General features: G+C 38.4%; 1 protein-coding gene across 1 annotated transcript in view; it reads right to left on the bottom strand.

Annotated features, from left to right (window-relative positions):
* The window catches only part of TFAP2D (transcription factor AP-2 delta), a 54,642-nt gene that overhangs the window by 23,875 nt on the left and 18,572 nt on the right, over nt 1-12,195 (bottom strand). The window contains exon 6 of the mRNA XM_065885750.1: nt 964-1,105. Coding sequence (XP_065741822.1) covers nt 964-1,105 — 142 coding nt within the window. The remainder of the gene's footprint in view (nt 1-963; nt 1,106-12,195) is intronic.

Raw genomic sequence — 12,195 nt, 5'->3', positions numbered from 1 at the left:
AATGGTTTATCTGTAGCAATAACTTGTTTTAGTAAAGAGAAGAGAGCAAGAATTCGCTACCACTTGAAAGATTTTCATCTAAATTTTTTTTTGTCCATGCAGTGCAGCATGTGGGATCTTAGTTCCCCGACCAGGGATCGAACCCACAACCCCTGCAGTGGAAGCATGGAGTCCCAACATGCACTGTTTTTAGAAGTCCTCTTCTAAAAATTTGAACGTGATTTGAGTAGTACTTAAGGTTCTGCTGGGTTTTCACACAATAAATGGTAGTTCTTTCATTAATTATCAAAGAACTTTCAAGTTTGAGGGAGTTTGAAGTTATCTTATGAAAGCTTCCCCTTTTCCACATCATTTCCCTCATTATTTTAATTCACATTTTAATTGAACTTTTTACAATTTTCAGGAGCTTTCTCACACATTCTATCTTTTCTTTTTGACGATATCACTACAGGGGCTGGGGCAGTTCAGGGATTATTTGCTTAATTATATACAAGAAAAAATGGGGGCACTGATGCCAATCCTTGATACCAGAGGTCTCTCTGTTATCTCTCATGCATCTGGGTCCTCAATTTTTCACATTCTCTGAGAACTTATAGTGTTTTAAGATCTTTCTCCTCATTTATTAAGGCACAGTGAGTGGCTTAGAGCGAATTGCATAGCAACCAATCAGCATATTTGCCTGGAATCTACATCTCCTAAACATGTTAGGCATTCCTACTATTCCGAAGAGGTTTTCTAAGAACTTTTGTCAGTGTCGGTGGTAGCTCCATCACTATACAGTTTGCAAATCTTGCTATGGGTGCAATGTTGGGGAAGTCCTTGTTTAATACATCTAGCTGCTGGTGTGTGAGACCCCCCTTAGAGACCAGGTGCTTTCTAAACTGTTTTCCTCATTCAAAGAAAATGAAAAAAAAAAAAAAAAAACAGGATGAACGCACACAGAGTCTTCCCCATTCTGCTTACTTGGTCGCTAGGATCATCTTTTTTCTTGCTGTCTGTTCTTTCTGTTCCATATGTTGTCTGGCAAGATGTTCTCCTACTGCTTTGGCTGGAAACTCTGTTTCACAAGTATAGCCAAAATCTCTAGCCAAGTGTAACGCCTCCCCTGTTGGCAGACAATAAAAGTCAGTTTCTCACTAATTTCGTTGGCAGACAATAAAAGTCAGTTTCTCACTAATGTCCAAATTCAACAAGAGGAACACCTTCTCTTTCCTCAAGCCTCATTCCTGGTTGTGGTCATGTGGATCATTTTTCCTATTCATTCTAAATAATCCAAGGGAAAGGAGCTTTGGGGGTGGGGTGGGGTTAAGAAACATGGAGAAACAGAAGCTACTTACCCGGCAGGGGTATGTGGGAAATTGAGGGGGAAAATCGGAAGCACAGTCTACGAGTTTTGATTCCCCTGGAGGCTCTGACCATTAGACCAGATGGACATCTGAGATCTTACACAAGAATGCCCTGGGGGAAAAGCTCTATGGGCATGTCATTTTGTTGCTGCCCAACCTACAACCTATTCTCAATGTATCCTAAATATTCAGGTATCTTTTCCAGGAGACCTATCAAAACACTGGCAAAAGGTCCACATACATTTTCAAAGAAGTGGGAACACTTTGGAAAGGGAAATAATTGAATTACATCAATTTCACAACGTTATGTTGCTAAAGAGATTATACTGCCGATTTACAGTACTAGCGTTATCAGGCTTTATGGTGAGCCTCAGTACCTTTTAGTACTATGTATAGTACTTCTTCAGTACCTTATAAAAAATACAGTGCTTAAGTACAGTATAATGATAAATAATTTTTGTTCTTTCACAAAATCTGAAAGAAATGGGGTAAAAATGACTTATTGGCAAGGCAAGATTTGGCCATGGACTCCAGTTTGGAAAACAACAGTATTTTTAAAGCTCAATCAAGCCAATACTTACTTGACCATTAAAACTTTAAAAAAGCAAGCTCTCACTACATATATATTGAGCCCCTACTTCATTCAAGGCAAAGTGCTAGGGAGGAGTAAAGGATAAAAGGGCACCAAAGATTGTCCCTGTTTCTAGGAAGATGACAGTCATATCAATGATAGTAGTCACAACAACAAATCCAGAAACACCTTAGTAGCACTTTATAAGTTAGATTGCATCTACATAAGCATTATCTATAGTCTGTACGTGTTCATTGACATTATATTGATATTATATATCAATATATGTGTTGATATATAATATCAACACATATATGTGTGTATATATATATATATTTTTTTCCCTCTACTGTTTGTGCAATAGTAGGAGAAGTGAAACAGTGCAAACAGGAGGATGGCAGCGTGCCTCTTAAATTTTGTGTTAAAACCTGATTCTTGAGGATCTGGCCCATTTTAGGCAAACCTCACCGTGTGGTAGTTTTAAAAACAGTTTGAATGGAACAGCTGCTATTTACATTTACACTGACAGCCAGATCCTTCCTTCCCTTAGCTCTGTTTACTGCTTTCTCCTGCTTGCGACGTAACATTGTTACTGGATGTATAGCGATGCTACATCAAAAGAAGTGGCAAGTGAAGACACTCTGATGTGTGGTTAAAATGTGTAGACCATGCCACAAAAGCTTTGTGTGTGAGGACCCAAGAATGAATTAATTAATGGATCCATGGATTAAAAGACACATGACATTCAGGAACAATGACAAATCTACAGTTCAATCCTGTACCACAGATATCTTAGAGTCAACGGGTTTAAGAAAAATAGAAAATTTTGGAGCAGAAAAGCATGTGAATAAGACTCTAGGGGATTTGACTGATTTGTGAAAATAAAGAACTACGAGCTTCTCTGTCTCTGTGGGGAGACGAAGTACCCACGTGAACAAGTAGGTGCAGTAATCTGGGGTGACAGAGTGATCCCTGGAGGGCTAGATCCCATATAGCAAACATGGCAGCTGCTGTCTCATTTCTGTGCACGATGAGGTGGGATGCCCCGTGGTGGTTGTTTTCCAGAGAGGATTTAAGCTCTTCCTTTATTTCAATGCACTGTGTCACCTGACAAACCAGGACCACCCCACCTCTGCTTCTTTACACCACTGAAGCAACACAGTAACTTTGGCAAATACGTCCATTGTACTTCATGTCATTCCAAAAATTACTGTTTTAGAAGTGGGATACATGGGGGATAGTTTGAGAGCTTGGACAGAATATTCTAAGTGCAAGGCTTTAGGCTCTCTATGCCAAGTAGTGACACCCCCCTTCCAAAAAAGGGGAAAACACTAAGCATTTTTCAATAGTAACAGCAGCAGTTAATGACTCATGTTGAGGACCTCTCTCTCAAAGAACCAACACAAGCAAAGTTACAGAATACGGGAAGAGCATAAAAAGAGAATTTGCTCTTTTGCAGGGCATTCATTTTTCACACTCAAAAGCAAAAGGTAAAAAACTAAAGGTAAATATTAGGAAACACTTACATGGCAATTATTGTTGAAGCCCAGAAATGGAAAGTTAGTGGAAAAAATGTTTTCTGAGGAAAGTGGATTGATCATTTTACTGAGATTCCGGGTTCCCACATTATTTTACCTGAAACAGGTCTAAAGGCATTTTTAAAATAGAAATGAACACAGCTAATTTCAACATTTTATCCGGTCATTAAGGATTTTTTCTCCTTTTAGAATTATTGTATTTTAGAAGAAAATGTACTTTAGACAACTGTAAATCAATATCTAAAACTAATTTGTACTAAAGGATACTTTTACGTTGTCATTCGCTAGACAATTCTCACCAACTGTCACTAAATTCATTGCCTTAGAAAGAATTTAGGTTTAACTTCTTATTGTAATACCCAATATTATTAAATGAAAGCAACAATTCATATGTGTTAAATTCCAGTCACATATCTGTGATTTCAATTTTAATTACATGTATGGAAAAGAGCACGTTCAAATCTATCTCTGGGATTATTCTGAGAAGCACCTATTAGATAGCAAATTTGAGAATATTTTCAAATCTGGATGAGATATTCAAAAAGTTATTAAAAAAAAAATCAAGCTTCAGTAAACCGTAGAGCTGAAGGACGGGTTTAATATACCTGTTACAGGCTTCCAGAAAGGTTCTAAAAGGAGTGCACTCTGTAACACTATATATCATATAATCTACACTATAGGTAAGTGCCTTATAATGTGGTAGTTTCCCTATTTAACGAGGATTTTGTTTAAACACCAACACTTTGTTCCTCAGTGATGGTTTGGTTCCCCATTCCATACTCTGTACTTAGTACAGTACCCAATTCATAATAGGTACTTAGTAAACATTTGTTAAATGGAAAAGCTTTCAAATATTTTATTGGTTAATTATAACAAAAATCTTGCGAGGCACCCCTTCCAAAGAATATAAGTGAAAAACTAGAGCAAAAGAGAATTGCTAGAAAGAATGAAATATATAAAAAACCCGTTGAGTATATCATTGGATCAGTGGAGCCATTTAATAAAATAGGTTATGCTTGAAGACAGTGTTTTTCAATCCTTGCTATTCCCATAACCTGGGAGTTTGTTTAATATGTGTGTATACAAGCATGTGTGCATACACACACACACACTCCACACACACACACACACACACACACACACACACCAGGGTTTCACTCCCTGTCATTCAATCTCTGAAGCCAGGGCATCTGCAGTTTTTGGAAGCTCCTGACCTCATCTCAAGCCAGGGTTGTCCTAAGGTGAAGGGAAAGCATTATGTGGGGATGAAATATACACCTTCCCCCAAAACAAGGATTCTGTGGCTTATATCAATAAAAAAGAAAACAGGGCTTCCCTGGTGGCGCAGTGGTTGAGAGTCCGCCTGCCGATGCTGGGGACACGGGGTCGTGCCCCGGTCCGGGAAGATCCCACATGCCGCGGAGCGGCTGGTCCCGTGAGCCGTGGCCACTGAGCCTGCGCGTCCGGAGCCTGTGCTCCGCAACGGGAGAGGCCACAACAGTGAGAGGCCCGCGTACCGCAAAAAAAAAACCCAGTTACCATGGAGTTAATATTAAACTGTAAAGACCTCTGTCTATCTGGGTTCTTGCATACTGAGTTCTGCCTTATTTGGCTGATATAATACACACTCTAGAAACAAAAGTGGCTATGTGGTGGGGTAAAGGAGAGACACTGTTAGGGGAACAAAGTCATCAGTCGATTAAAAAAGTATATTTGTTTAAGCAGATTTAGTGTAAGATGAAACTTGCTTTTCATAACAGTAGGGGAAAATGGATTATCAATAAAAGATGTTGGGACAACTGGCTGGACATCCGGGGAAAAAAAACAAGTAAAATTAGATCTATATCATACATCCAACAACAAAAAAAAGTCCAGATGGATCAAAGATTTAAACATAAAATATAGATCCACAAAGTAATTAGAAGGTAACATGGGAGAAATATTTTATAATCTTGGGATAAAAAAAGACTTTCAAAATATTACAATAAAAAATGAAAGGCCATGGAATAAAATATATGAGAAATATGATTATATCAATATAAAAAAGTTCTGCATGACATAGATCTGAACAAATAAGCAACCAAACAAAAAACTCATAATAGTAAACAGACAAACCAGAGCCAGGGGTGGAGAGGCTTTGCAACTCATATCAGAGGCACACAGCCCGTTTTCCTTATATACAATGAGCACTTACAAATGAATGAGAAAAATGTAAAACATTACCCTATTGGTACAAAGTAAGTGAACACACAAAAAAGCTCATAAAATTCTCCTAAGAATATACTCAACCTCCTTCATAATAGAGGTAGTTTATTTTTTTTTCCACTCAAATTAGCAAAGATCAAAAAATTGATAGCACCCTGCTTGGGCTAGAGTATAGGGAAGTACTAACATACCAATGCTTCTTACCCCCATCACTGATAGAATTATAAATTTACAACCACAGTAAAGAGCAAACTTCCAATAATCTTTTAAAATTACAAATGCAAATATCTTTTGACCCTGCAACACATTCTTAGGAATTTATTGAATAGATATACTTGCCTATCTGAAGAATTATTTATTAAGTGTGAGGTTGCTTATTGTAGCATTATTAGTAATAGCCAAAGATTAAAAGCACCTATATGATATTTAGTAGGTCACTGGTTAAATAAATTATGATGCACTCAAACAACGGAATACTGTTCATGTTTAAAAGAATGAACAACTTGTAAAAACTGAAAATAAAACTAAGATAATGTGTGAAAAAATGTGTAGAACAGTGTGTATAGAGTGCTATAATTTTTAAAATAAAAACCAAAACTATGCATACACATATATATCCTTGGAAGGAAATAGAGAAACCAGTAACATTTGTTTCTTCCAGGAGGGGATCTAAATGGGGAATAGAGTGAAAAGGAGACATTTCACTATATACCCTTTGTAACTTTTGAATTTTTACCATCTAACGAATTACCTACTTAAAATTATATTAATTAAAAAGCAAAACTACTCTCTGACTCAGTTCTTAGAAAGATTTCATCTAAACTCAAATACTTGTTGTGAATTAAAACCTAAGCAATTCCAAAGCTTTCATTACTATTCAGTAGGAGTTAGACATCATTAGGAATAATTACAATCTACCATTTTATTAGAACACCTACGAATTTTGACAAATGTAAACAATGGAGAAAAGCAGAAACTGAGTTTTGAGAAGCACATTAGTTGGCATGAACTTTGAAAGAGAGAATAGTAGAAAAAAGAAAAAACCTAGGCAAGTAATGCAGAGACGTGCTTCTGAGGAAGCTTCGTGATTTGCAGGAGTGAGTAGCATGCTGGACCAAAGGGGCAAAGGCAGGACTGAGTCGACCAGGCTTGGATACATTTGTTTTTTTGTGCCAGAATAGGAGTAGGAATCCAAGCACACCACAAGCACACAGTCAGACACAAGGGCATATGTGCAATAGCCTATTTCCTCTTCCCTCTACATGTAAACACATTTCTCCCTGAAAATGAATGAAACCATAAGATACAGGTCAGGGGAGCACTATTAGGAAGTAAGCGAATGTTTTAAGAAGATTCCTCTGAGATGATGTCTATTTATCCATAATATTGTAAGATACTGAGATCAATTATTGAAAATTCTGATAGACATGAGTTCTCAGATATTAGACAACAATATCGAATTGTTACCTAATGATCAATTATCAAAGCAGGGTCTCTCGATAGAAACCATTCCATGACTTAGAATAAGAAATTTACAGATAATACCTATAAGTCTGAAAAAAAAAAGGCATTTTCCAAGAAAGACCTTAAAATGACTAACATAGACTGCACTAGCATTTACTTATTGAGTCCAGTTCCACTGGTAGCTCTGAAATGCAAAGCTGTGCCCGAGAAGACATTGTCAATGCTAGAGTGTTTGTGTGCAAAAGGGGACACCAGGGTTCCCTAGTGATTAGGCTCTTCCAGGTCATCGTGTGACTAAAGTGAGCACCAGTTAGAGCTATTATAACAATATAACAAGGGGTCAATGTATTACCCTTTTAATATCACATACAGTTTTAGAAGAAAGCTGGAAACCTTTATCCCAGAGGAGGGACTTAGGTGGAAATGTGATGTCTGGAATGGCTGGTGAAGGAGTTATGCTGGGATGATGGTCCTTTCAGACCTACAGCCATGCTGTGCGTCCTCAGAGATTAGCCCTAAGCTCCACACACCCAAAGAAACCCACTCTGGTACCTGTGTGAAGACAAGGGGAATAGCACCTCTGTCCTAAATTCCGTGAGAAGAGCAAATAATGCTGAGTGTGCCCTGTGCGTGTATTATCACTGATACTTGGCAAAAGGATTTTGGCGTTTGAATCCTACAAGCCTCAAGTAGTGAACAATACCTCTTCCTAAATTAAAAAGCCATGGACTAATCGTACGAAGAAAACTTGCTCCCTAATATCTCCCTTATAGGAAAGCGTTCATTGTCAAGTTGATCCTTCTTTTCCCTGGTTTCTTGGAAATGCAATCATATAGGCTCAGGATTAAAGACAAAGGGGAAATAGCACAAAGTGATTGCATTCCTGTCTCCTACCTTAGGTTGATTTGGCTGAAGTGGAAGGAAAAGGTTTTGTAGGATAGTCTCCTAACTAACTAACTAGATTGGCACCCTTTTGAAAGTACAAGAGACACTATTGATAATTATTCCAGAGAAACAGAAAGAACCAAGATTTAATGTCATCCTAACTTTGGGGGATTAAGTGGCAGCAGATGGTGCAACAGGATGTTAAAAACAGCTTGTACTATTGGATGCAAAAAAGCCCCACAAGCGTGCCCAGGATTCCTAGCAGCACGGATATCCAATACATGGTGAAAAACAGGCTCAGGAATTGATAACTTCTTTCTATTCCTTCGTTATACTGTTATAACTGTTGTAACTCTAACTATAAATATATAGTTAAATTCAGAAGTAGTTCAGCAATGCAACTGTTCAGAATCCATGCCACTAACCTAAATCCGAGTGGAAAACACATGGTGATGTTGCAAACCAGAAGACCTGGGTTCTCCTCCTTGCTGCTCCCGTGATCCTGTGCAAAATGGTTAATCTCACTGAACCTTAGTTTTCTCATGTGAGAATAAAGATAACTAAAATTTATCGACACCAACTTTTTGCTGGGCACCCTGTGAACTGCTTTATAAACATTCTGATTTCACTCCGGCAACAACCTTATGAGGAGGGTACTATTATTAACACCCCTTTATAGGTAAGGACACTGATGCTCAGAGAGGTTGTGAGTCTTTCCCTAGAGCACACAGCTAGTAAGTGGTAGAAGTGGGTTCAAACAAGGTTATTTGGCTCCGGAAGCATACTCTTTAACCGTGTGTGCTATGTCCCACTGCCTTAGACTACTCAATCTTCCATTTCCCTCCAGGGTTAAAGTTTTATGATCCTGAGTAAATTCTGCTATTAAGTAACACTATTGTTTAGGGAGAAAGAGACAAGAGAACAGGTACTAATTTTTATTAAGTGTCTCTTTGCCCCACTGTGTCAAGTGTTTAACGTAGCGAATGTATTTAATTCTACAAAAGACACACAAGGCAGATGTGGCAGAAATGGGAGCTGGACCGTCCAAGATTTGTCCTTTCTTTTATACTATAGAGTTGTTGCTGAGAAGATTCTGCCCAGCTAGACACTACATTTTCTGGTATATCTCATGCCTCTGGAATTAGGCATAGCCATGGGACTAGTTGTCATGGAATGTATACGGTAGCAACGTGGGCCAATTCCCGGCCAAGCGGGTTGGAAGCTGTGTCCTTTCACCATCGTGTCTTTCCTTATTGTGAGCTGAATGCATAGGGCTCCCAGGACCTAGAGGAGGGCATAGCTAGAGGTGGAAGTACTCTGGTCCCTGAATGAGACTAAGAGGAAGGAAGGGCCCGGGGGGAGAAACACCCACATCATCTGTAAAGAGTGAGAAATAAGCTTCTATTGTGTTAAGCCACTGAAAATTTGGAAATTAACTGTTATAAGAGCTAGCATTACCCTAAACATCACAGATAGTGTGATCCTTATCTGTAAATTAGGAAAATGAAGCTCAGTCAGGTTAAGCAACCTGCCCAAAGTCAGCCAAATGGCAAAAGTGTTATTACTGGGGGCAGAGTTGGAGGTACTAGGCCAAGGGATGAGGTGAGATGTGCAGGACAGGGGCTGGGAGCTTACTTTAAAAAGAAAGGAAAGAAAGAAGGAAGGAAGGAAGGAAGGAAAGAAAGAAAGAAAGAAAGAAAGAGAGAGAGAGGGAGGGAGGGAGGGAGGGAGGGAGAGAGGGAGAGAGGGAGGGAAGGAGGAGGGAGGGAGGGAGGGAGGGAGGAAGGAAGGAAGGAAGGAAGGAAGGAAGGAAGGAAGGAAGGAAGGAAGGAAGGAAGGAAGGAAGGAGGGAAAACTAAAGAAGGAGGCAAAAGGGACAAAAGGTTTAGATTTGAAAAGAGTGAATAGATACCACACACAATATGTGTAAATGGTCCCCTTTCTTTTGCTGATGCATATTTATACCCTTCACTGCCCCATACTGTTTTTTAAATACATATATAAACAGAACTTGATATCTGGTCATGACAAACTGAAAGCCAAGGCATTTATGTTTAAGGACTTAACTATGCTTTTGGAACTCCTGGTGCCGCCTGAGAATGCTCTATGAGCCTTTGCAAGTCCCAGGAAAGCACCCCACTCAAGTGAACAAAACTTCCCTCCAGCAACACTCCATAACTTTGGCCATCTTGGAAAACCTCAAGTGAGGTGGGAGAGATAGACAGGAATGACTCCTCATTCCTGCCATAATTGACCCCTTATACTTGTTTTAACAACCACCAACGTTGCAAAGATTGTTCTGGAATAAAATATAGAGGAAGCAGCTAATTGGTGATTCATAAATAATAAATATATAGCAAGCGTATTAGAACTAAAACAATAATATTGGCCAAACTCTTTGAGTGTTTTCCAGATATAGAATTTCTTCCACTCTGGAAGAGTCCGGGATTACCCCAAGATCTCAGGAAGATCAGCGAATCGGGTTAAGCAATTCTAATCCCCTGAATTTTCCAGAAAATGACAACTCTCTAATGTTATAGACACCAGAGTGGACAAAGGAGAAGTCATAGCAATGTGATTAACAAGGGAAAATAAAAAGAACTCCAGGCTTATGATACAGTGGGTACAAGAAGTTGTACCAACCATTAGTTATATATCTAAACCCCATTAAATGAAGACATATGGGTAAAAAAGGAATATGATCTAGTATTACATTCAGTGGACTCTGAATTCAAATACTCATATCTCATTGTAGGTCAAATATATCTGTGCTACCTGGACCAAAAAAAAATCCCCACTCTAAATATGTGCCTTACTAAAATGTTCACTTTTCAAACAACTTTATCTGGTGAAAAAAGTTAGTCAGTCTTGAGTTCTTCATCCCATTGATTATTAGGCGCAATGCTATTTGTAACAGAAATGTTGTGAATAATTTAAATATTATAAATTTGCATGAAACAGCCCTCTCATAAATTCCTAAAATAGTCCCTAAAATAATGACTCTAATATGTTGATTTGACAACGATGCTAGAATGGCACTATTAGTAGAGTGACTCCACTTAAAAGAAATACAGGGGGAAACGATTATAAAATAATTAAAAACAAAATGATTGAAAACCCAAGGCAAATGTAGAAGCCTAGGAATATCACGATGAAACCACTGTGAGGTTAGTGACAAGGGTAGCTTTTGAAAACCATACCTTCATTTGCTAATTTCATTCCCTGTTATAAGGTACCTTACTGTTCACTGATTGAATCTTGACAAAGGGTAAATCATGTCTGCATGGAGAGTCTAGCAGGGTCCCCATACACTACTCTTTCTTTGGGATTTTTATCAAAAGAGCATCAATGGCAAGGCTGTATTCAAAGCATCCCCACAAAGGGGCCGAGACAAGTACTAAAAAGTCGCAGAAGGCCGACCTTAAGGAGATTTATTTCCAAGTGTGGTCGAGGAGGAATAGAGCCAGTCAGAATTATCTTGTTCTCAAGTGCTGTACCAAAATGGGGAAGGATTGAACCATTGCTGGACTGAACCCCAGCAATGTCTTGGGTCACCAGGAAGATAAAAAGTTTCTAAATGATGAAAAAAATTAGTATTCTTTCCTACAGAACCTTAGGTTTATAAGAAAGCTGATGGACCATTTTTGACAATTGGAAATCTCATTTTAGAATTTCTGGAAAAAAATTAATCTAAAATGTTACTGGCTCCCACAAAAATGTTTGATTGAGGGGCAAAAATATTACCAAAGACATGGTCGATTCAAGGTCTATGAATACCAACCAGTAACCACGGTAAAGTTTTAATTTACCAGCTAAAACGGTATAAGCAAAACAAGCTTAAAATAACTGAATCAAATCCATGTTAGCACAAAGAGGACAAAGGTCACACATATTAGGTTCTCCTCTTGTCCTAAGACCACTTGTAGTTTTTTAAACCATGGGTCATGACCCATGACTCAACAATGAGTCTTGAAATAAATTTAGTGGGCTTACGTTCAGCATTTAAAAGTAGTGGGTTTACAATCAGCATTTTAAAAGAATACAAAAATATGGAATAGAATAACAATACCATAGAACATAGTACATAGTAGTGAAACTTAAGATGCATGTGTGTGTGTGTATGTGTGTGTGTGAGAGAGAGAGAATGCACACATTTGAGGGTCATAATGTAACATGTGGGGAGTTG

The sequence above is a fragment of the Phocoena phocoena genome, chromosome 10, assembly GCF_963924675.1.
Source record: "Phocoena phocoena chromosome 10, mPhoPho1.1, whole genome shotgun sequence".
In the NCBI taxonomy this organism is placed as follows: Eukaryota; Metazoa; Chordata; class Mammalia; order Artiodactyla; family Phocoenidae; genus Phocoena; species Phocoena phocoena.
This window is presented reverse-complemented; position numbering and strand designations above follow the sequence as displayed.